Source organism: Hemiscyllium ocellatum, chromosome 45 (genome assembly GCF_020745735.1).
Source record: "Hemiscyllium ocellatum isolate sHemOce1 chromosome 45, sHemOce1.pat.X.cur, whole genome shotgun sequence".
NCBI lineage: Eukaryota > Metazoa > Chordata > Chondrichthyes > Orectolobiformes > Hemiscylliidae > Hemiscyllium > Hemiscyllium ocellatum.
The window spans coordinates 16550407-16577147 of NC_083445.1; the positions used below are offsets into that span (position 1 = coordinate 16550407).

Sequence of the window (26741 nt, forward strand, 5' to 3'; positions counted from 1 at the left end):
GAAGCCTTGTCGATGTGGTAAGTGTGGTCACTTCTTCTGTAACTTCATATCCACCATTTTGATCCTTTGGGGAATATTGGAGGAGAGATGGAAGGATTCACAATCTGATCAGCCTGTTGAACACTTAGGACTGCTCCTTCCATTGCTAACAAGACCGGGTGTTGACTTGATTTGATAGTGCCAGGCCCAGAGGTACTAACCCTTTATTAGGTTTCGGGTTAGGGTTTATGTGGTCATTGATAATGCTGTGTGATTATTAAAAAAGCAGATTTTCCCACTATGTAATGCTTTTACACGAGATGGTTTCACCTTTAGTTCTGCAATGCCTTTAGATAATCTAGATTTGCCTGTGTTTCTAACCCTTAACTGCAAGATGCACATAATGTCCAACATTTCTAAGAATCTTAATTATACTTTTCATGCTCACCATTTCCCCTTTAATTCACTGTCTGTCTCTCTCTGTCTGTATCATTGGCATCATCATTGTCCTGATATCACGATGGGGTGAAGTATGGAGTCTGCTCCCAAAACATCATCCAGTACCTTCTGATATTATTACCTTTTATTCTGCACCACAATCTAGCCACTGAAGCTAATCAGCTTTTTAATTCACGACAAACCCATTGAAACCTTGAATGCTGTTCCTGTTCCATTGTGTTAAATATACAATGCAGAGCCAGGCCATTCAGCCCAACCTATCGCTTGCCAATGTTTATTCTCCACATGGGTCTCACCCACTTATCTTCAACTACCCTTTTCAGTATAATCCTTGATTTCCTTCTCTCTCAAGTGTTGTTTTTAGTCCAGATTTCTCTTAAATGCATTTACTATGTGCACTTCAATTCCCTCACAAGTTCCACATTCCAACTACTTTTTGCGTGAGCTATTTTTCAAACCTGTGTTCAATTTATCAGCGACTACAGGAACCTAGAAACTAACAGCAGGAGTAGGCCATTTGATCCTGCTCTGCCACTCAACAAGATCACAACTGGCCTGTTACCTCATCACCGTTTTCTGGCAGTATGAATTAGAATGAGAATTAGCTTTATTGTCACACGTACTCAAATGTGTACAGGGAAAATTGTGCCAATTGCCACTTACGGTGCCATCTTAGGTACAAAAGTCCGCAGGTACACTTTTTTCAGATGCCGTTTATGGAAAATAGAGAAGTAAAAAAATGTCCAGCGTTGCAGATTTCGGAATAAATTATAACACGGAGAATACAAATACGGGGAAACCATCTTCTGAACCAGTCTATGTTGACATCTAGCCTCCCTGAGACTGGATGTCCACACCGAGACCATGCCAAGCTGAGAGACTGCCACCCGAAGACCACTACGCTGGGAGATCACCCACCAGGCCAAGAGACCTCCACCTACCACCAGAACACCCATGTTGGGCTGCTGGAATATCGTCACGCTGGACTGAGAGATTACCATGAACTATTGTAAGACCAGAACTCTGGGCCAAGAGGACACCATGTACCGCTCAAAGACCACCACGCTGAGCCAAGATGACACCATGTACCACCTGAAGACCACCATGCTGGGCCAAGCAGACACTATATACTGACCAAAGACCACCATGCTAGGCCTAGAGGACACGATGTACCGCTCAAAGACTAGAGGACTACCCAAAGACTACCATGTACTGCCCAAAGACTATCATGCTGGGCCTAGAGGACACCATGTACTGCCCAAAGACTATCATGCTGGGCCTAGAGGACACCATGTACTGCCCAAAGACTACCATGCTGGGCGAAGAGGACACCATGTACCACCTGAAGACCACCATGCTGGGCCAAGAGGACACCATGTACCACCTGAAGACCACCATGCTGGGCCTAGAGGACACCATGTACCACCTGAAGACTACCGTGCTAGGTTAAGAGGACACCATGGACTGACCAAAGACCACTTTGCTGGGCCAAGAGGCCACCATGTACTGCCTGAAGATGACTGTGCTGGGCCACTTTGAGAATGCCATGCTGGGCAAGAGGACACTACATATAGCCTGAAGACCACTATGCTGGACTGCTGGGAGATCACCATGCCATGCCGAAAGATTACCATGCTAAGCCAAAACGACACCATGCTGAGCTGAGAGGATGCTACTCTCAGCCACCAGGTGGCCACACTGGGTGAAGAGACCATCATCCTAAAAGGCAGCCTGGTTGGGTCTGTCCTGAAGTCAGGAGTTCCAAGGCTGGGAATTCTGAGGCAGCCAAGTCGATGGCTGCGAGTTAAGAGGCTGGAGGTCCGAGGCTGGGATTTCTGAGGCTGGGATTTCTGAGGCTGGGATTTCTGAGGTTGGGATTTCTGAGGCCAGGAGTTTTGAGGCCGGGATTTCTGAGGCTGGGAGTTCTGAGGCTGGGACTTCTGAGGCTGGGAGTTCTGAGGTCAGGAGGTTCGAACCTGGGAGGTTCAAGGGGGAGAAGAGAGAAGAGGAGGTTTAAAAAAAAGACAAAAGGAGAAAAAAATGAGAAAGGAAAATAATTCAAATATACGAGCTCTTTGAGAAGCGTCCTACTCTGCTGCTGTCTTGCAGAAAGGACATGCTCCTTGCTATTTTGAGATGTTATGTTTATTGTTTATTAAACATCTCCATTAGGTTCCCGCTCAGTTTCCCTTTCCTGGAATGAAGTCCAGCCTGTTCAGATCTTTCCCTTCCAGATGTCCCTTCAGTTTGAATTAGACTTTTCCAACTCTCTCAGTCACTAACCGCCTACGGTAAGTCTTCTTTCCAACAACTACAGATTATGCAATTCACTACTTCCTACTGTCTTATGGGTTTTCAAATCCTGTCTTATTTTCTGTTCATTCATACGCCTTAATTGACTCCTTCATTTGATACTGTCCAACATGATGTACTTGGCCGCATCAACCAGAGGAGACTGCATCCAAAAAGTATTAACTGGTTCCTGAGGTGCCAAACACCCAGGACCTAAGAAGCCAAATTTCCAATCCATTGAGTCCTTTCTACAATACTTGTTGATTGGCTCTGCAATGTCACCATTATTTGAGACTGTCCTGAACAAGAGTGTTAGTCCACCCCTCAGGCGGCACGTTGGCACAGTGGTTAGCACTGCTGACTCACAGCGCCAGGGACCTGGGTTCAATTCCCGCCTCAGGCGACTGACTGTGTGGAGTTTGCACGTTCTCCATGTGTCTGCGTGGGTTTCCTCCGGGTACCCCGGTTTCCTCCCACAGTCCAAAGATGTGTGGGTCAGGTGAATTGGCCATGCTAAATTGCCGTAGTGTTAGGTAAGGGGTATATGTTGGGGTATGGGTGGGTTGCGCTTCGGTGGGTCGGTGTGGACTTGTTGGGTCGAAGGGCCTGTTTCCACACTGTAAGTAATCTAAAAAAAAATTTAAATCCTACAGTCTAGGAGCTTGAATTTAACATAATCTTGTTCACAATCACTGCAACAGTCAGGGCCTGTATCCAGTTCATGAATTCTGAACTAACTGTGGAGAACACAGATGGAGAAACAGTTTTACCTGCCATCCAACAGGAGACATCAGCAATGCCAGGGTGGAGAGATGGTTGCATCGACACTGGGTGTGTGTTCCACTGGAATCTCCCACACTGCAGCCATGAGGAGACCAGTAGCTTTTCCCAGCTGCGTAATCCCAGTGGACACAGTGGGTTGTCCACTCACTGTTCGCCTGCTGTGGACAGCAAGGTTTATATTCAATATGAGAGGGATTCAATATCAACTTAAGGATGTTATGCATCAGTTATACAGGGTATTGGTAAGACCACATCTCAAATGCTGTGTGCAGTTTTGGTCCCCGTTTCAAGGAAGGATATAAATACATTGGAGATAGTTCAGAGGAGGTTTACTGGGTTGATATCTCGAATCAGTGGAATGTCTTATGAAGAGAGGTTGACCCGACTGGGTCTGTTTTCACTGGAGTTTAGAAGAGTGAGGGGTGACTTGATGGAAGTGTACAAAATCCTGAATGGCCTGTACAAGATGTTTCTGTTGTGGTTGAGTTCATGTCAAATGGACACTATGTTGAAATTATGGGTGACCCTTTTAGGACAGAAATAAGGAGAATTGTTTATTGCCTCAGAGGGTTGCGCTAAGTTCAGGCTGTCTGCCTCAGAATGTGCTGAAGGTGATGTCACTGAATATTATGAATGAAGAGGTAGATGGAATTTGGTTAGGGAGTGGAATGACAGGTTATTGAGGTGATATGGGAACGTGGAATCAAAACACAAACAGATAATTCATCATCTTCTTAAATGATAGAGCAGGTGTGTGTGTGTGTGTGTGTGTGTGTGTGTTTTGCATGTGCCTGCCTGGGTCTGTCGATGTGTGTCTCTGTCTGTGTTGAATCATCTGCTGACACTGTCTTCCTTCATGCAGGAGGAATGAAGAATTGAGGGTAGGAATGTCAGGCTGTTCTCACACAAGAGTCAGGATATTGAGCGAGGAGGGGAGGAAACTGAAGAAGTGGGGACAATGTTCACCAACTCTGATAAGAATAAAGAAGTCTTTCATTAATTTATATTTCCTGCATCGTTAAAAGCTTTTATGTCTCTAACAAGGTGCCTATATTTTCTTTTTGGGGACGATAAACTAAAATGGAATTTGGAGTGCCGACTCAAAATTATCTGCAATTTAAAAATCAAGTGCTGCAAACGTTTTGAACTGTGTGGTACAAGGTTGCAATCAGAAGCAGCGAGAAGGGAAATTCTGCATTGAATGGCAATGACCAGGTTTCAAGTGAAGGAAGTTCTGCTTGTCAAAAGCCCTCAGGTTCGTTGAGCTGCAGTTTGTTAAGTGTCGGAAATCCCAGGGCAGCTGAGAGAGAGAGAGAGAGAGAGAGGGAGGGACAGACAGTTCCAGAAACTGCATGTAGAAATGTTCTATTTATCCTTCCCTTTCTCTTCATCTCTCTGTCTCTCTCTTTCTCTTCATTCCCCAATTGGGAAAAGACAAAAACAAAACAAGAAAGCTGAAAATAAATTCTGAAACAAGAAAAGCCTTTGGTCCAGCCAATCTACAATGAAGTCAAATAATGACCATTACTCCACATGCAGCAGTGTGTTATCCTTGTTAAACTCAAAACGGCTGGGAGAAAATACATTCCAACCTTGTGGACTAGAAGGTGGATGTTCAGAATTTTGTTTATCCAATCTGTATTCTTTTTTCACCCTTCATATAAGTGTTAAACTCTCTATCTCTGTCAAGATGATGTCTGAGTCTGTGTTTACGTTTTGGGTTTTGAGGGAGTACAATCTGAGGCACATAGCGATAAATTAGAAATTCTTTCTTTTCTCTGCTTTTGGCAATGTGAAGTGTGTTGAAATAAGTAGTTATTCTTCTGTTATGAAATTCACCAGCTGTGAAATGCTTTTGCCCTGAATATCAGTCAGTCAGGCAAATTGACCATTTTGGTGGTGTTATTGGGGTTTAATATATTTTGTGAACACACATAAAGCAGTGGGGCTCGATTATTGGTGCACACGTTCCAGTTAAATTGTGACAGGTCTCAGAGCTGACTTTCGGTGGCTCATGTAAAATAATATTATATCACATAAAAGAAAGATAATCTCTCTCTCTCTATTGGAAGCAGTGAAACTGTGTCAAATGGAAGCAGGTCAAACGCCTTTCAGCTGATCTGAAATGGCATGCAGCTCAAAATCAACTGCTTGTCTATTGACATCCTTCCTCCCAGTTATCACCCAATTTAAAGGATGCAATGTCCCATTTTCTACTCTAAATGGAACTCACAGACTGATAAGTATATCTTTTTTAGCTTTATTTTTGGACATATCTGAACCGTGTATGTGTATTACATTATTATTTCTTCTTGTATTTAGCAAGTAATAAACTCAGTCTTTCACTAAGTCAAGGGAGCCTGGTTAAATTGGCTCCCTTTAAAACATCAATTATATTTGTCTGGGTGAAAGGCACCTACAAGAGAAGGTTGTTTTCAAATTAACTTTGCTGTGACCAGCAGGGAGGGTGGATGAATATACAATGGCAGCCCTTCTCATTGCTCCTCAGCAAGGATTTGGCATTTTGCAGTTCCCCGCCTGGCTCTGTAATGAATTGGAGAACCTCACCCAGTCATAACACTCTGTACAAACCTGATTGTGCTTGAAGGTGATGTTCACAATTGGCTCAAGTCCATTGTTGTCCCTGTTCGTTATCACGGCTGAGACGACATCTGAGATTAATTGAAAAGGCTTCTGTTTCCCACCAGTGGTGCTGTGGAACTCACTTCCATTCAGAATGGAATCCATGTCCTTATAGGCGATCAAAGCCACCACTGTTAAATCTAATTATGCAGGGATCAATAAGTATTACAAATGCTGGAGAGAGATATTTAGGGTAAAAATTTGCAACAAAATACATGTAAGTCAGTTGCAGAAACAGAACAATAATAACCAACATCCTAGAAATGGTCATGACCAAGTGCAGCTGGATTTCTAGATGTTCGTACCACATACAGTTAGGATTAGAGAACAGCTAATTCTGGTCTTGCAATAAATACAGGAAGGGGCAGCAAGATCCCAGAATGGGGAGCCTTTTTTTCAGCCGATTACTCTTGCAAAAAGACAGAGTTCCTTTCCATCTTCCTTTCCAAGGCCGTTTCTTCGATGGGTTTCTCCCTCCACAAACTAACCCGAAATCAACTCCATGTTCTAGTCCCTCTGACTGAGGAATGTTCTCCCCATCAATGTTCCTTCCATCAGTCTCACTGATTCACTTGTGCTCCTTAATTTCATGTCTACATAATTGCTGAAGCTGAGATTGGATTAACTACATCCACATCCTGTATCCCTCTTTAAATCCAGTGCCAGGATTTTCCTGTCAAATCATTTTGTCTCCAGTCAATTCTTGAAACTCAATCCTTTGCCATCTGGGAATCAGGCTTGGGGATCTTCTCTGCACTGAATCTATGCCATGCCATCTCTTGGAATGAGGTTCAAACCTAAAGGTGCGGAAGGCTCTGACTGACCAAAACACCTTTCAAACTGACCTCAGCATATCCCCTTTATCGTATCTCACTTCACTTCAAAGAGAATAAACCAAAACGAGAATGCTGTACAATGCAGTTCATGCTCGCAAGGGTTAACTGACATCACAAGGTCACCTTTCCTCATCAGAATGGAATGGACAGATCCTGGGGGATGTGAAGGATGTCTCAGCCTAGTGTTCCAGTCCCAGTTGTTCTCACGGTAAGATCATGTGGTAAATACCAATGTGTCATTTTTCGGAAGTTGAGGCTGAAATTCTGACAGGAGCCCAAACAAGGGAACAATGGCCTAGTGGTATGATCATTGGCCTGTTAATCCAGAGACTCATGTAATGTTCTGGGAACCCAGGTTTGAATTCTGCCACGGTAGACAATGAAATTTGAATGGAATAAAAATCTGGAATTAGGAGTCTAATGATGACAATAAATCAATTGCCAATTCAGAGAATCATAGAATCCCTACAGTGTGGAAGCAGGCCATTCAGCTCATTGAGTCCAGACTGACCCTCTGAAAAACATGCCAACCAAACCCAACCCCATGCCTTGTATTTCCCATGGCTCAGTGGTTAGCACTGCTGCCTCACAGCAGCAGGAACCTGGGTTTGGTTCCAGCCTCGAGCTACTGTGTGGAGTTTGCACGTTCTCCCCGTGTCTGCGTGGGTTTCCTCCGGGTGCTCCGGTTTCCTCCCACAGTCCAAAGATGTGCGGGTCAGGTGAATTGGCCATGCTAAATTGTCCGTAGTGTTAGGTAAGGAGTAAATGTAGGGGTATGGGTGGGTTGCGCTTCGGCGGGTCAGTGTGGACTTGTTGGGCCGAAGGGCCTGTTTCCACACTGTAAGTAATCTAATCTAAACCCACCTAGCCTGCACATCCCCAGGCACTATGGACAATTTAGCATGGCCAATCCACCTGATCTACACAACTATGGACTGTGGAAGGAAACCAGAACATTTCGAGGAAATCCATGCAGATACAGAGAGAATGTGCAAACTCCACACAGTAGCTCGAGGCTGGAACCAAACCCAGGTTCCTGCTGCTGTGAGGCAGCAGTGCTAACCACTGACCCACCGTGCCACCCATCTGGTTCACTACTGTCCTTTAGGGGAGGAAACGACCACCTTTACCTGGTCTGGTCTCATAATGTGATTCCAAGCCCACAGCAATGTGGTTAACTCTTCACTGTCCTGTGGGCAATTGGGATGGGCAATAAATGCTGCCCAAGCTAGTGATGGCCTCATCTTGTGAATTGATTAAAAAAGTGTCTCAGATATAAAATAATTAACTATGTCATAAACATTTCCTGTTCTTCAAGTTTAAACATCTCTTCTGCAAATACTTTGTGTGCATGTCCTTTCATTTTTGGTTTCAGTAAATCTAAGCCCTATAAGAACGATTGGTGAAGGTATCTCAGATGGTTCTGGAGAACGCAAGCATACGCCATTATGACAGAGAAGGGAAATGGAAATAGACATAACCAGTAAAGTTACCAGTTGTATTTCCTCTGCTGTGTGTCTGTCGGTTGATATCCATCACAGTGTCCTTCACTTGTAAACAGATTCTGTCCTGGGCTGACCTGTTTCCTCCCCGAAAAGCCCTTACTTCCATATCTAAATGTGAAAAAAAAGTCAAACCCTGAAGTGAGTCATATCGGAGTGTAACATATTCATAGTCTAGTTATATTGTTCAGGCTCAACTGTCAGTTTAATTGATGGACACAGCTCTGGGCTGAAAGTATTTGAACTCAACACTGATTTCACACTGCCCTGGATGTTTCGATTTTCCCCAGTGTTGGAATTACATCCTATTTCTCAAGCCTTCCCATCCTTGGTGTGTTCAAAATCAGAAGGGGAAATAGGTCAGGAGGGGACAGCTAATAAGGTAAGGAATTGCACAATGAATGATAGGACCCTGGAAAGTACTGAAGATCAGAAGAACCCTGATTGTGTATGTCAGTACTTCCCTGAAAGTAGCAGGTGTGATTGATCGATGGTTAAGAAGACCTTTTTTTACAAAGTGATAGAGCACAATAATGGGATGATTAAGCTGCAACTATAAAACTTGCTGGAGCAGGGCAGCAGTAGACGTCCGGTATGTGGCCACCGCCATCCGACGCCTTAAAACGGCGGTGCTCGGACCCGATGTAGTGCACCAGTTGGAGGACGCTCAGGTGTGCGGTGGGATCCCGTTCGCGCTCACCCCAGCCCGGACGGAATTTCACATTGGCCCCAAGGTCCCGTACTCCCCGTGGGAGCCCGTGCCCCACAACCTGAGCCGCCTCCAAAATTTTAGTTTTGTCCCCTTCAAAGATGTAAAAAGGTATGCCCTGTATCGACTGCTGCTGCACACCGTCCACCTCTTCTCCCTCATCCACCGCCCGGACACGCCCTGGCGTGCCCATTTGCCACCGGGCGGTGGGGATCCCCAGTGGAGAGCCCTCTACGCAGGAGTCCTCCCCCTTTCTCTCGGGGATCTGGGGTGGAGGGTGCTGCACGCAGCAGTCCCCTGCAACTGCAGATTGCGGTGGTTCACGGACTCCCAGCCCAACTGCTTGTTCTGTGGTGCTGTGGAGTCTGTGGACCATGAGTATATTGGGTGTGGGCGTTTGCAATCCCTTTTTGATTTCCTCAAAAACCTTCTCCTCTGTTTTTGGTTGCACTTCAGTCCCACGCTCCTGATCTTCGGGCACCAGGTACGGAGGAGGGAGGGCAGGTCTGAGGACCTCCTCGTGGGTCTGCTCCTGGGCCTGGCCAAACTGGCCATAAACAGGTCCAGGCAGCAGGCTGTGGAGGGGGTCGTTAGGGCCGACTGCCTGCCTCTCTTCCGTGGTTACATTCGAGCCCGGGTGTCCTTGGAGAGGGAGCACGCGGTGTCCACCAACACCCTGGAGTTGTTCAGGGAGAGGTGGGCGCTGCAGGGAGTGGAGTGCATCATTTCCCTCTCCAACTCTATTTTGATTTAGTCCCTGCCCTCCCCTTCATTGTTTGATCACACAGCATTGCCCTTGGATGTGAAGGGCACTGCTTGTCACTGGCTACTTGGGTGTTTCTATCTTCCTGGTGGTGGAAATTGAATAAAAAGAAAAAAAAACTTGCTGGTTTTGTAGCAACTGGAGTACTGTGTGCAGTTCTGGTCAGCACATTATCAGAATGATGTGATTGCACAAGAGGAGGTAGGGAGCTGATTTAACCAGAATGTTACCTTAAACCTCGTCTGAGTTATGAGGAGAGATTGGATAGGCTGAAGTTGTTTCCTTTGGAGAAGCAAAGATTGAGGGACGACGTATTACAGGGGTATATGATATTGAGGGTCCTGGACAGAATGGATGGGAAGGCACTTTTCCCATTGGTAGAGCTGTCAATATCCAGGTAAGTGGTAGAAGGCTAAGAGGAGATTTGAGGAGCGATCTTTTCACTTAGAGGATGTTGGGAGTCTACAACTGACTGCGTGAAGAGTCAGAAATCCTTGCAACATTCACATTTTTGACGTTCACTTGTGTTGCTGTAACCTGCAGGACTATGGGCCAAGAACTGGAAAGTGAGATTAGTGTCATCAGATCATCATTGAGTGGTGCTGACATGGTGGGCTGAATGGCCTCCTCCTGTGCTGTAAATGTCTATGAATCTAAATCATTCCCACTCATGAAAGGATCATGAAAGAGTGTGCAAAAATCGTAAGTAGTTGGCAAAAGCAGTAAAAGAGAAATAATTTTCTCAGAGCGAGTGTTTAGGGTATGGAATGCAGTGCCTGAGGTGCATGTGAATCAACTGAAATGTTCACAAGAGAAAAGGAAGAATGTGCAGGGGTATGGAAACAGGGTGGGAGAATGGCACCAAGTGAATTGATCATTTGGGGAGCTGAGGGAAACCTGATGGACAGAATGGCCTCCTGCCTGGGACAATTCTGTGATTGCAAAAATAAAGATGTGTATAAAACTATTGGAATGTGGTAAAAATGCAGCAAATTCACAAAAGAACCTTGATATTTGTATCTTATCTGTTCTTGATGGGACTCTTATCTAACACCAAAATGGCAGATGTTGACCTGGTAAAGGAGGTCAATAAATGCCAGATGTACCAACAATTACAACATCTCAGCAAGGAAAATGGAAAATAAAGAATGACTCATGATTGAAATGTTGGCAGGCCATGCCTAAACAGGAAGGTGTTGTATTAGATGAGAATGTGGTGGATTAATCCAAATCCCAGGATGGGGCACAGAAACATGAGGGTACCATTTGGTCCCTTGAACCATGAATCAATTGACTGTATTTTAATCCCATTGATCTGTCTGAGTTCTGCAACCCTTAATTCCTAACATGCACAAATCTATCTATCTCAGAGTGGAAATTTTGAATTGAACTGATCTCAACAGCTCTCGGGGAGGGGGGAAGATTCCATCAAACTTTGAAGGAGTGTTTGTTAATTTCAATGCTGAATGCCCAGATTCAATGTTATGATTTGTGGGTAAAGAGTTAATGTGAATATGTCAATGAGATAGTCTACATCTTCATTGGGAAGTAATGTAAGATCATCTGACAGGGATAGGTAAAATCTTCTGCTGTACATGTTTAATATACAGTTTTGTGAAGGCTAGGTCGTGACTCACAAACCTTCTTGAGCTCTTTGAGAAGGTGACCAAGCAGGTGGGTGAAAGTAAAGTGGTCGATGTGTTCTTATGGGTTTAGGCTGAGGGACTTGAGGCTTTTTTCGTTTGAGAGAAGAAGGTTAAGAGGTGACTTAATAGAGACATATAAGATGATCAGAGGGTTAGATTGGTTGGACAGTAAAAGCCTTTTGCCTTGGATGGTGATGGCTAGCATAAGGGGACATAGCTTTAAATTGAGGGGTAATAGACACAGAATAAATGTCGGAAGTAGTTTCTTTACTCAGAGAGTAGTAACGGTGTGGAACGCTCTGCCTGCAACAGTAATGATCTCGCCAACTTTATGGGTATTTAAATGGTCATTAGATAAACACTTGGATCATAATGGATATGGGTAGGTTACTTCGGCTTCAGATTGGTTACACAGGTTGGTGCAACATCGAGTGCCAAAGGGCCTGTACTGAGCTGTAATGTTCTATGTTCTATGTTCTAATATTTACCATGTTTGAAGAATAGATCATGTTTGGCAACAACCAAAATTCCTGCAATTTTTATCAGCCCCTTACCAGGGTCACAAGGTGAGAGGGGAAAAGTTTCAGGGAAATATGTGTGGAATGTTCTTTATGTGGAGGGTGCTGGGTTCATGCAACGCGTTGCCAGTGGAGGTGGTAGAGGCGGGCAGGATTGCATCATTTAAGATATATCCTGACAGATACATTAATGGGCAGGGAACAGAGGGATACAGATCCTTGGAAAACAGGCGACAGGTTTAATTTAAGCATCTAGATCTGCACAAGCCTGGTGGGCCGAAGGGCCTGTTCCTGTGCTGTAATTTTCTTTATTCTTTGCTCTTTGTTCTTACACAACCAAACACTAGAAAGATTCATGTTCCTATGCTCTGGACTGTCACATCAAAGGGCATAGCTTCTTTTCCTCCTTTCCTAACAAATAATTTAACCATTTTACATCATGTTCAGGAAACAAATCTTATGGATGAAAATACATTTGTTTTGCAAGTTCGTGTGTTGAAGTCTCTGGTGAGCCATCAAACAACCAGTGGAGATCCCTGGACTTTGATGCTCAGGTCCTCATTAGTTAACTTCAGACAGCCATGAGATTTTATGAAATTGGGCATCATGGTGGCTCAGTGGTTCTCACTGCTGCCTCACAGCACCAGGGACCTGGGTTCAATTCCTGCCTCGGGCAACTGTCTGTGTGGAGTTTGACATTCTTCCTGTGTCTGCGTGGGTTTCCTCCGGGTGCTCCGGTTTCCTCCCACAGTCCAAAGGTGTGCAGGTAAGGTGAATTGGCCATGCTAAATTGCCCGTCGTGTTAGGTGCATTAGTCGGGGGTAAATGTAGGGGAATGGGTCTGGGTGGGTTGCTCTTCAGAGGGTCAGTGTGGACTTGTTGGGCTGAAGGGCTTGTTTCCACACTGGAGGGAATCTAATCTAATCTAATCATAAACCGAAAGGGTCTTGAAACATTTTAAATTCAGGATCTACATCTTGACAAGTGTATCCGATGATTTCCCAATGATGATGAACTTGTTTAATATCTCAGTACTAGACACTGTGGAAGGTCAGTAATATGATGATTCTTTGTGTGACGCTCAAAGCTGATTGAACAAAGTCGATTACACAAAATATCTTTTGCTGAGCTTACTGATATTTTCAGTTGATATTGTTCTGTTTCCCTGAGGTGGCAAATTCAGAGCAGCAACAATGGCAGCATTTTCCATGGTTTGCAGAAATATGGAGCAGGAATAGAGTCGTTGTTCTTTTTCCATGTTTTCCCAAAAGGAATAATTCCTTAAAATATCACTGGAGTTTGAAATGATTTCCTGTGGGAAAAAAACAATTCATTTCCATCCTAGCGAACACAAATAATTTCTCAAGTGCCATTTATTCGAAGATTGTCATTGCTCCTTTTAATGGATCTGCTCATTGACCAAATGGTGACCAGTTGTGGCTCAACAGGTAACGCTTCTGTCTCTGGGTCAAATCCTGCTCCTGCACAACATTTAGACTGGCACTCCCAGAAAAACAAATTGTTGGGCCAAATGGTCTGTTTCTGTGCTGGAACATCATGGTGTAATCCCTCACTGGGGTCTCAAGATGTTTCTTCACTGTTACCTGGCCATTGCTTCTCTGTCATTGACTGACATAGAACATAGAAGGATACAGCGCAGTACAGGCCCTTCGGCCCTCGATGTTGCGCTGACCGAATCCTACCTAACCTATACTAGCCCAATAACTTCCAAATGCCTATCCAATGCCCGCTTAAATGACCATAAAGAAGGAGAGTTCACCACTGATACGGGCAGGGCATTCCATGAACTCACAACCCGCTGTGTGAAGAATCTACCCCTAACATCTGTCCTATACCTACCACCCCTTAATTTAAAGCTATGTCCCCTAGTAACACCTGACTCCATTAGCGGTAAAAGGTTCTTAGTATCTACCCTATCTAAACCCCTAATCATCTTATACACTTCTATCAGATCTCCCCTAAACCTTCTCTTCTCCAATGAGAACAGCCCCAAGTGCCTCAGCCTTTCCTCATAAGATTTTCCTACCATTCCAGGCAACATCCTGGTAAACCTCCTCTGCACTCGTTCTAAAGCTTCCACATCCTTCCTATAGTATGGCGACCAAAACTGCATACAATACTCCAGATGAGGCCTCACCAGAGTCTTATACAACTGCAACATGACCTCAGGACTCCGGAACTCAATTCCTCTGCCAATAAAGCCCAGTACACCATATGCCTTCCTCACAGCACTATTTACCTGGGTGGCAACTTTCAGAGATCTGTGTACATGGACACCAAGATCCCTCTGCTCATCCACACTACCAAGTAGCCTACCATTAGCCCAGTAATCCATCATCTTGTTATTCCTACCAAAGTGAACGACTTCGCACTTAGCTACATTGAATTCCATTTGCCACATTTCCGCCCAGCTCTGCAACTTATCTATATCCCTCTGTAACCTACCACTTCCTTCCTCACTATCCACAACTCCACTGACATTCCCTATCAATCATGTTAAAAGCTGTCGAATTCAGAGCTCTAATTGAGGATTCAAATTTTGGATCCTAGCTGTTGTCAGAAGCAACAAATATATGTAGGCTTTTCATTAACAACAAAATGGCTGCAAGTTATGATTTGACTTTGTGAAGCTGTTGCTAGAATAGAAGATAAGGCTAACAATGGAGCTTTCGTAAAATGAATACTGACCCATTAATTACCCATTCGAACTAACCTTGAACTGCTAGCATGAGATGATGATTTACGTAAAACAACAATCATTTCCCAGGAAATAACATTGGATTAGCGTGTTGTCAATAATGTCACCATATTACAGTTGATGGGTCTTTTCTTGTATTTAAGGCTGTAATGTCTCTTGAAAAAACATATAAAAATGCTTATTTTTCAATTGTAATTGCGCAATTTTGCCACAGAACACAGAAGCTTTAACGTCTGTGTTGCTGAACAGAGTTGCACCAGGATGCCTTACTTTGTGAAGCAGATAATCTTGCTTTATACAGACTGCATTCTGTTGACTCGTTTGACCAATCTCAAAGCCGAGGGGTCCCGTCTGGGATCGATATCTTCATAATCATTGTACCTTTCCACCACAGACAAAACTAAACCAGTATTTTTCACTTAATGTGGAAATTAAATGTCAAGGTAAATGATTCGCAATCAGGTAACTGAGGGATTATTTTAGGAACTAGTGTTAATTAGTCTATGTGTATGACTTGCTTTTAAAACACTGAGTGCATTGTGGCCAAATTTGTTGAAGAATCAAAGACAGGTAGGAAAGCAAATATTAAAGAGGCATGCGTGAGTTTACAAAGGGATGGAAATGGGTGTATAGAAGGGATATAGAAATTTGGCAGAAAGAGCATAATTTTGGAAAACATCAGGTTGTCCATTCTTCCAGTCAGAAGAGAAAAGCAGAATTTTATCTGAATAGAGAGGGACGGCTGAACGCTGAAGTGCTGAAGGATCTGGGTATCCTTATACATGATTCCTATAACGTTGGGATGCAGGTGCACCACATAATCACAAAGGCTAATGTAGTGTTAGATTTGTTGTTTGGTATGAGGAAATGTAAAATATCAACAGGTCAATATACGTGTACAAGGCTTCTGTTTCAGATCACCTGCTCAGTTATGTCATTGCAAAGGAATTGTAGGATTGTGATAAAGTTTATAGACACTCCAATCCAGAGAGCTTTGTAATTTGTTGAGTTAAATGCTTTGATGAAGAAAAAACAATGAGTGAAGGGAAATGGGGAAGAAAAGGACTGATCTTCAGGTCATGACCTGAGAGAATAATGTCACCAGCTCCTATATTCTACCCATGATGCAATGGGGTGTATGTCATGACTGACCTGTACATTCTGATGAGTAATCTGATTAATGGTGGAGTTAATCCATGAACAAAATATATGGTAAGTATTCAGGGAGATCTGTGTGAAGAAGAGAAAAGAGGCATCAAAATCTTTCAAGCAAGAGAGTAAACCACAGTTCAGTAAATTCACTTATCCCTTCTCAGATTGATTCATTGATCATGTTAATATACATATGGCACCTATAAGTGCACAGGTGACAGGCATGTACACTGTTACTTAGATCCTGCGTGTGTAAAGCATGTGCTGATCATACACAATCATGTCTTGCATAAAGATACATAGGTACAAGTAGAAAAGCTACATACATACAGCACTCTGAATGTATCAAAACATTTGAGATGCCTCAGGCAAACACAAAACTACACCATCCAAACAGTTATAAAGACAGGGGGATCAAAAGGAAAGGGAGTTGAAAGGGGTATGTGAAGGTGTTGGGAATGGAGGAGGAGTGGATGGCCCAGAGAGAATGGCCCCTACAAAATGATATCAACCATGATGGTGGGGAATCCCTGGTTGAGAAAAAAGGTTGAGTCTTTGGAGGCCCACTTCTTGAAGATGGCATCATCAGAACAGATACTGTGGGTCAGACGGTGCCCTCAGCCATGTCTGACCCATCTCCTTCACATCAGCCCTCACCCCCTCATTTCCCTGCTTCACCAACGATAGGATCCCTCTCATATTCTCACCTGCTATCCCATCAGCATCCACATTGAGAGGATTATGAGCTGTCGTTTTCACCACATCCAGCAGGATGTGCCATCTTTCCCTCCCTCACCTTGTCAGCATTCCACAAGGATTGTTCCCTCCAGAGCATCTTGGTCCATTCCTCCATTCTCAACACCTCATACATTCCCATAGAACCTTTCTTTTCAATCACAGAAGGAATAAGTCCTGCCTGCTTACTTCCTCCCACCTCAGAATCCAAGGCCCGAGACGTACCTTCCAAATGAATCAATGATCCACTATATTTGCTGTTCACAACGTGGTCTCCTCGACTTTGGGGAGACGAAAATCAAACTGGGTGAGCTCTTTGCAGGGCACCTACATTCGGTCCACAAAAATGACACTGAGCTTCAAGTTATTTGCCATTTCAACACATCACCATGGTTTCCGGCCAACATCTCTGTCTCAGGCTTGCTGCAGTGCTCCAGTGAAGCTCAGTACAAGCTGGAAGAATGGCACCTCACTTTCTGCTTGGGAACCCTGCACCTTTCTGGACTCAATAATGAGTTCAACAATTTTAGAGCCTGAGCACCTTCTCCCATGTCCTTACCCCAACCCCACACACACTAGGCCTTGTCATCACATTGGCTACTACCAAGAACAACCCATTACTAGCCATTAATGGTTCCTATTTGCAGCTATTCCTTCTCCCAGGCTGACCTTTACCCAGTCCCTTGTCTGCCCAACTGTGTTATCTCTCTCTGGGCTCCATTCCCACCCATAGTTTACTCCTCCTCCCTTCCCCACACTGCATTTTCAGATCACGTAACAACCTTTTCCTAGCCACACACAGTTCTGAAGAAATGTTCCTGGACCCAAAACGTTAACTCTGTTTTCTCTCCATAGGTGCTGCTGGACCTCCTGAGCTTTTCCAGCAATTCAATTTTTGATCCATAAGCCTGTGCCTTGCTCTATCTCACAGGGATATTTGCTCTTTCCTTGTGAAGGGTTATAGTCCTGACCTGCCACCAAACATCTCATGCTCAGTTGTCCCTTGTGGAATACATTCATTTTTTTAAACCTCTATCCTTTTCCTTTCTGTGAATTTCAATTGAATGTAAAAAGTTGAATTTCACATCAAGCCCCTCATTCTGCTCTGTGGAGGTGCAGGTCATCATTGAGAACAATATTCACATCTCCACTTTTAACTGCACATATGTGGGCACCAAAAGTTGCTATCAGTTTTATACAATGTCAACAATGAACTGTTCACCATCATTAGGGCAACCAGTATCTCATCAGCCATGTCAATATTCTTCACAACCTCCTCTTTGCCTGCACACATGTCCACTTGGTATCCTAAACTTCTCCCTATAACCGCAGTGTCCAATCATTATAAATACCTTTCCTACCTTTGTAAAATTGTTCAGGCTGCATTGTTCTGTGTTGATCCTGTTTAGTTCTGTAAAATAATGAAGACATTTAAAATGTCGCTCACTGACAGGAGAAATGAGTGTGAATGCTGTAATAATTTAACATTGAGCCTTCCTCAGCCTGAATGACTAAGTGTGACACCACAACAGAGCTCAGTGTGAGCACCACCCAATGAGAGCAGAACCTGAAACAGAAGGTTATGGCTGCATTGGAACGAACACAAAACCTAGGCTGATACTCCCCTACAATACTGAGGTAAGGCAGCAGAGTTGGAAAGTCATCTTTTAGAAGAAATGTTAAGTCCCTCTCCAAGGCAGGAATGTGACCTTGCTTGTGACTGACGTGTCCCATCGCAGCACATAACATCCCCCTCCCCTGAACCCAACAGCCTCCTCCCAGCTGCCAGACCTGACACTGCCCCATCCCCAGCCCCACTCTGACCATTCCCCACCATCAGAGGCAACACCCACCTGAGCCTGACCTGACATCCACAGTTTCCTGGTAACCTGGAACCGCACAGTATATTGTGCTCCTGACCTCACTCTCTGGTTTACTAGACCCTGTTACCCTACCAGCTCACCCACCTTACACCCCACTCCCAGTACCCTGAACAGCTCACCCACAAGGCATCCAACCCCCACCACTATACCCACTTTGTTCAGCCAGCATACCACAGGACCAATATAGTACAGACCTCATCCACTTGGCCCCTACCTCCTTCACCTACCTGGCACCCTAACCCCTTATAACTAAGTGCTACACTATTCCCACACTTACATAAGTGAAATACTTCGCCTTTCACAGGAGCTGTCAAAGTGTCTGGTTCTGCTGCTGCTGCACAATTAATTCACAGATGCAGCCAGATTGCTGCAAAACAGGGACTGGGTGCTTTCTATGGCATGGATTCCAGTGCAGGTTTGAAACAGGAGGCTCCTATTGAAGTTTCTCCAACATGGGAGACATTGGAAAGTAAATGGGTATTTGATCAATGTCGAAAATAGGCTTTTGACTTGACTGGAACATCTGGGCCATTGTATAAAAAGGGCCGATATGTAAATGACAATCTTACAAAAGTGAATAGAGTCAGAGAGCAGAGATATAAATCAGAGATTGAAGGGACACAGCACAATTCTTTACAGCATGAGAGTGAAGTGCTTGTCAATAACGGATAGGATAGCTTAACGTTTTAGAAGTTGTTTTGCATTCAGTACAGTCTTTACCTTGGCACTGTGCAACTGTTTTATCAGGACCAGAACATTCTCCAGTTGTTGAGCTAAATCCTTCATTACAGGGACAATAGAAGCTACCTGCCTCAAGGAATCTCCCTGACCACCTTCATGTAACTGATCATCTGCTGTCAGCTTCTGTCTAAACCTTTGTTTGATCTGTGACTCCCTGTGTCCTGGCAGCTGTGAGTTTTCCTCCGAGATTAGTTTACCTGTTTCTAAAGAGAAAAGGGAGTCTCATAAAGGAGAGTCTTACAGAAGATGAAACAACTCAAGAAATATGAATCCAAAACATGTACTGATCATTAGCTAGAAGCCTGTGTCTAAACCTTTGTTTGATTTCTGTCTCCCTGTGTCCTGGCTGGTGTGAGTTTCCATCCAAGACACTGGTTTAACTGATACAGCCAACCTGTTATCTCCCAGACCAGAATGAACCTCACATGGATGTGGTGGTGTTGAAGAATCCAACAAACATTTGTTACAACTAATTATTTGGCACAAACGTTACATTCTTCAGATGCAGAATTGTCTGGGCCAATATTCTGCTGTTTCATTACAACAGAGGAGAATGGTTGTAAAATAGAGGGTTATGCTTCAAACGATCTGAGGTAAGATGGAGTGTGAGATCTTCGTACCATCAGGTCACATCCTGTGATTCAGTAATGACATCACAAGCATTTCTCTGAACGTTTTACTGACTGAGTAAAAACATAACACAGTAGTAAATCAATTTGCGAGAAACAAATCTCAGAAATTGAACATGAGCCTGCACCATGTATTGGGATGAGAATCTGATGCTCCGTAAGAGAGGATCTGTAACATGGTAGCAGCTCAATGAGTTCATCCAGTGTCAAGTCAAATAGTAATCAAATCAAAATAGAATACTAGCTATCTGTGAAATGTCAGCTTCATGCTGGATGTACTCATTATTTCTTGGGACTACTTCCTTTGACTCCTTTCCATGACCATTCATCTCCTGAGATACCAAGTCAGCGTGACACTGGTTTAACGAGTTTATAGTCCAGAATCTTGATTTAATGGTATGAAGATATGAGTTTCCCTCATGTTACTATATACCAAAGGGAGTCTTATAAAGGAGAGTCTTACAGAAGATGAAACAAGTCAGGAAATATGGATACAAAACAGAGAAGAAAGAGTCACAGCTGAATTATTCTGGGATCCATAACAGTGTGAGAGTCAGATTTTTGAAAAAAAATAAATGCATCAGTATTAAAGAATGAAAGTCTGGTGAATGTTTTAAATGGCATTTCCCAATATAATAGCCTTTACCTTGGCACTGTGTGATTGTTATATCGGTGAAGGTGCGTTCTCCAGTGGTTGAGACAAATCCTTCATTACAGGTACACTCAAAACCACCAACATAGTTGGTGCATGTTGCATTTGAACCACACGGATCTGTCTCACATTCGTCAATATCTGGAATACAAAATAACCATGAATCTCCCTGGCCACCTTCATGTACTGATCATCTGCGAGAAGCCTGTGTCTAAACCTTTGTTTGATTTCTGTCTCCCTGTGTCCTGGCTGCTGTGAGTTTTCCTCCGAGATTAGTTTACCTGTTTCTAAAGGGAAAAGGGAGTCTCATAAAGGAGAGTCTTACAGAAGATGAAACAACTCAAGAAATATGGATCCAAAACATGTACTGATCATTAGCTAGGAGCCTGTGTCTTAACCTTTGTTTGATTTCTGTCTCCCTGTGTCCTGGCTGGTGTGAGTTTCCATCCAAGACACTGGTTTAACTGATACAGCAATCCTGTTATCTCCCAGACCAGAATGAACCTCACATGGATGTGGTGGTGTTGAAGAATCCAACAAACATTTGTTACAACTAATTATTTGGCACAAATGTTACATTCTTCAGACGCAGAATTGTCTGGGCCAATAATCTGCTGTTATATTACAACAGAGGAGAATGGTTGTAAAATAGAGGGTCATGCTTCAAATGATCTGAGGTAAGATAGAGTGTGAGATCTTCGTACCATCAGGTCACATCCTGTGATTCAGTAATGACATCACAAGCATTTCTCTGAACGTTTTATTGACTGAGTAAAAACATAACACAGTAGTAAATCAATTTGCGAGCAACAAATCTCAGAAATTGAACATGAGCCTGCACCATGTATTGGGATGAGAATCTGATGCTCCGTAAGAGTGACTCTGTAACATTGTAGCAGCTCAATGAGTTCATCCAATGTCAAGTCAAATAGTAATCAAATCAAAATAGAATACTAGCTATCTGTGAAATGTCAGCTTCATGCTGGATGTACTCATTATTTCTCAGGACAGCATCCTTTGACTCCTTTCCATGACCATTCATCTCCTGAGATACCAAGTCAGCGTGACACTGGTTTAACGAGTTTATAATCCAGAATCTTGATTTAATGGTGTGAAGATATGAGTTTCCCTCATGTTACTATTATACCAAAGGGAGTCTTATAAAGGAGAGTCTTACAGAAGATGAAACAAGTCAGGAAATATGGATACAAAACAGAGAAGAAAGAGCCACAGCTGAATTATTCTGAGATCCATAACAGTGTGAGAGTCAGCTTTTGGAAAAAATAAATGCATCAGTGTTAAAGAATGAAAGTCTGGTGAATGTTTTAAATGTTATTCCCCAAGTAGAATAGTCTTTACCTTGGCACTGTGTGACTGTTTTATCGATGAAGGTGCGTTCTCCAGTGGTTGAGACAAATCCTTCATTACAGGTACACTCAAAATCACCAAATGTGTTGGTGCATGTTGCATTTGCACCACATGGGTCTGTCTCACACTCATCAATATCTGGAATACAAAATAACCATGAATCTCCCTGGACACCTTCATGTACTGATCATCTGCTATAAGCCTGTGTCTAAACCTCTGTTTGATTTCTGTCTCCCTGTGTCCTGGCTGGTGTGAGTTTCCATCCAAGACACTGGTTTACCTGATACAGCAATCCTGTTATCTCCCAGACCAGAATGAACCTCACATGGATGTTGTGGTGTTGAAGAATCCAACAAACATTTGTTACAACTAATTATTTGGCACAAACGTTACATTCTTCAGACGCAGAAGTGTCTGGGCCAATATTCTGCTGTTTTATTACAACAGAGGAGAATGGTTGTAAAATAGAGGGTCATGCTTCAGATGATCTGAGGTAAGATGGAGTGTGAGATCTACCAACCATCAGGTCACATCATGTGATTCAGTAATGATATCACAAGCATTTCTCTGAATGTTTTACTGACTGACTAAAAACATAACACAGTAGCAAATCAATTATGCAAGCAACAAATCTCACAAATTGAACATGAGCCTGCACCATATATTGGGATGAGAATCTGACGCTCCGTAAGAGAGGATCTGTAACATGGTGGCAGCTCAATGAGTTCATCCAATGTCAAGTCAAATTTTAATCGAATCAAAATAGAATACTAGCTATCTGTGAAATGTCAGCTTCATGCTGGATGTACTCATTATTTCTCAGGACAGCTTCCTTTGACTCCTTTCCATGACCATTCATCTCCTGAGATACCAAGTCAGCGTGACACTGGTTTAACGAGTTTATAATCCAGAATCTTGATTTAATGGTGTGAAGATATGAGTTTCCGTCATGTTACTATATACAAAAGGAGTCTTATAAAGGAGAGTCTTACAGAAGATGAAACAATTCAGGAAATATGGATACAAAACAGAGAAGAAAGAGTCACAGCTGAATTATTCTGGGATCCATTACAGTGTGAGAGTCAGGTTTTTGGAAAAAAATAAATGCATCAGTATTAAAGAATGAAAGTCTGGTGAATGTTTTAAATGGCATTTCCCAAAATAATAGTCTTTACCTTGGCACTGTGTGACTGTTTTATCGGTGAAGGTACGTTCTCCAGTGGTTGAGACAAATCCTTCATTACAGGTACACTCAAAACCACCAACGTAGTTGGTGCATGTTGCATTTGAACCACACGGGTCTGTCTCACACTTGTCAATATCTGGAATACAAAATAATCATGAATCTCCCTGGCCACCTTCATGTACTGATCCTCTGCTATAAGCCTGTGTCTAAACCTTTGTTTGATTTTTGTCTCCCTGTGTCCTGGCTGGTGTGAGTTTCCATCCAAGACACTGGTTTAACTGATACAGCAATCCTGTTATCTCCTAGACCAGAATGAACCTCACATGGATGTTGTGGTGTTGCATAATCCAACAAACATTTGTTACAACTAATTGTTTGTCGCAAATGTTACATTCTTCAGACGCAGAATTGTCTGGGCCAATATTCTGCTGTTTTATTACAACAGAGGAGAATGGTTGTAAAATAGAGGGTCATGCTTCAAATGATCTGAGGTAAGATGGAGTGTGAGATCTACCAACCATCAGGTCACATCATGTGATTCAGTAATGATATCACAAGCAATTCTCTGAATGTTTTATTGACTGACTAAAACCATAACACAGTAAAAAAACATAACACAGTAGTAAATCAATTTTGCAAGCAACAAATCTCATAAATTGAACATGAGTCTGCACCATGTATTGGGATGAGAATCTGACGCTCCGTAAGAGAGGATCTGTAACATGGTAGCAGCTCAATGAGTTCATCCAATGTCAAGTCAAATATTAATTGAATCAAAATAGAATACTAGCTATCTGTGAAATGTCAGCTTCATGCTGGATGTACTAATTATTTCTCAGGACAGCATCCTTTGACTCCTTTCCATGACCATTCATCTCCTGAGATACCAAGTCAGCGTGACACTGGTTTAACGAGTTAATAATCCAGAATCTTGATTTAATGGTGTGAAGATATGAGTTTCCCTCATGTTACTATTATACCAAAGGGAGTCTTATAAAGGAGAGTCTTACAGAAGATGAAACAAGTCAGGAAATATGGATACAAAACAGAGAAGAAAGAGCCACAGCTGAATTATTCTGAGATCCATTAGATTTGTGAGAGTCAGCTTTTGGAAAAAATAAATGCATCAGTGTTAAAGAATGAAAGTCTGGTGAATGTTTTAACTGTTATTCCCCAAGTAGAATAGTCTTTACCTTGGCACTGTGTGACTGTTTGATCGGTGAAGGTGCGTTCTCCAGTGGTTGAGACAAATCCTTCATTACAGGCACACTCAAAACCACCAAATGTGTTGGTGCATGTTGCATTTGAACCACATGGGTCTGTCTTGCACTCATCAATTTCTGGAATACAAAATAACCATGAATCTCCCTGGACACCTTCATGTACTGATCATCTGCTGTCGGCTACTGTCTAAACCTTTGTTTGATCTCTGTCTCCCTGTGTCCTGGCTGGTGTGTGTTTCTGTCCCAAAAATTGTTTTAACTGATACAGCTATCTTGTTAATTCTCGTACCGGAATAAACCTGGCATGGGCATTGTGGTATTGAAGAATCCAATAGAATTGTAATACGTGCACTATTTGCAAACATTTCATTCCACTGACACCGAAGTGTCTGGGTAATTATTATGCTGTTTCATGACAATAGAAGAGAATGGTTCCAGTACAATGTCATGCTTCAAATGGTCTGAAGGTAAGAAGGAGTTTGAGATCTTTATATAATTAGGTCACCTGCTGTGATGCAGCAACGATGTCACAAGCATTTCTCTGAAGGTTTTCCTGACGGATAAAACATAACACAACAGTCACTGAATTTTCAGAGAAGAAAATCTCAGAAGTTGAACCCCAGTGTATACCACACACGTGTTGTGCTGGAATGAGAAACTAATGCTCCAAACCAGTGACTCTGTAACATTATAGCAGCTCAATGAACTCATCATCCAATGTCAAGCCAAGGAACAATTGAATCAAAATAATACGCTAGCTACCTGCAAAATGTCAAATTAATGTTGGATTCAGTAATTATCTTTCAGTATTACTTTGATTTGACTCCCCTGCATGACCATTCAGTCACTGGAGATACCATGTCACAGTGGGTATGTTACAAAGTGTATAACCCAGAGTCTCCAATTAATGCTCTGAAGGTGGGAATTTCCCACATGTTACTGTACAGAAAAGGGAGTCGCGAAAATGAGAATGTTCTAGAAATTGAAATAGTCAGGAAGTTTGGATACATAACAAAGAAGAAAGAAACACAGCTCAATTATTCTAGGATTCATTGCAGTGTGAAATCAGGTTGCTGTAAAGAACATATGTATCAGTATTAAAGAGTGAAAGTCTGGTGAATATTTCAGATGTTGCATCACAAGCAGAATTGTTTTTACATGGCTGTTTTATCAGTAAAAGTGTGTTCACTGGGGGTTGAGACAAATCCTTCATTACAGGTACAATGGAAATCTCCATTTGTGCTGATGCATGTTGTATTTGAACCACGGGTCTGTTTTACACTCCTCATTATCTGGAATTGAAAACAATGATGGATCTCCCTGACCACCTTCATGTACTGATCATCTGCTGTAAGCTTCTGTCTAACCACCTACTTGACCTCTGTCTCCCTGTGTCACGGCTGTTATGGGTTTCTGTCAAAGAGAAAATTCTTTATTACAGGGCCATTTTCATTAGAAAATATTAAGCTGCTGTCTTGTAGCAAACCAAGTTATTTCAGTCGAGTTTCACAAAATCATACACTTTCGAAGAGGCCCTTTGACCCATTGAGTCTGTACTGTCAAAGAATGCTTCAAATCGAAACAATTCCTGCTTTCCAGCACTTGGCTCATTGCTTTGAATGCAATGATATTTGAAGTGCTCAACATAAAGAGTGTAGGGCTTTCTTAAGAAAGAAATGAGGAAAGCAAAGAGGGTCAATGAGATAGCATGGTCAGGTAAGGTTAAGGGTAATCCAAAGAGATTCTACAAGCACGGTGGGTCAGTGGTTAGCATTGTTGCCTCACAGTATCAGGGACCCAGGCTTGATTCCAACCTCTATGTAGAGTTTGCACATTGTCCATATGTCTGTGTGGGTTACCTCCCACAATCCAAAGATGTGCAGGTTAGATGACTTGGCCAAGCTAAATTGCCCATAGTGTTCAGAGATGTGTAGGTTAGGGTGTTAGTCAGGGGTAAATATTGGATAATAGTGAAGGGGGCTGAGTGGTTATTCTTTGGAGGATTGGTATGGACCTGTTGGGCCAAAGGGCCTTTTTCCACACTGTAGGGATTCTCTCTAAAAACTTTAGAGTAAGAGGAGACCTCAAGAGAGGATAGCGAAATCAAGGAGGTCATCTGTGTGCTGAACTTCAAGAGATTGGGGAGATACTAAATGAATAGTTTGTGTCAGTTTTGACTGTGGAAAAAGAAATGGTGGCTAGAGAATGCAGGAAAGTCAATATTGATGTTGTAAAACAGTTCACATTATAAAAGAGGAGTTTCTGGAAGTCAAAGTGCACTTTTCAGGGTTAAGTTGCATCTGCCACTGACCTGCCCATCCCC

The 26741-nt window shown here is 42.9% G+C and overlaps 1 protein-coding gene across 1 annotated transcript in view; it reads right to left on the minus strand.

The window, feature by feature from the left end:
- Positions 1-26741, minus strand: part of LOC132835876 (adhesion G protein-coupled receptor E2-like) — a 49193-nt gene that overhangs the window by 13691 nt on the left and 8761 nt on the right. Inside the window, exons 4-12 of the mRNA XM_060854974.1 lie at positions 24389-24535; positions 23185-23331; positions 22001-22147; positions 20636-20782; positions 19340-19563; positions 13265-13442; positions 8486-8605; positions 6106-6296; positions 3501-3671 (exon numbers count right to left, since the gene is read on the minus strand). Coding sequence (XP_060710957.1) covers positions 3501-3671; positions 6106-6296; positions 8486-8605; positions 13265-13442; positions 19340-19563; positions 20636-20782; positions 22001-22147; positions 23185-23331; positions 24389-24535 — 1472 coding nt within the window. The remainder of the gene's footprint in view (positions 1-3500; positions 3672-6105; positions 6297-8485; positions 8606-13264; positions 13443-19339; positions 19564-20635; positions 20783-22000; positions 22148-23184; positions 23332-24388; positions 24536-26741) is intronic.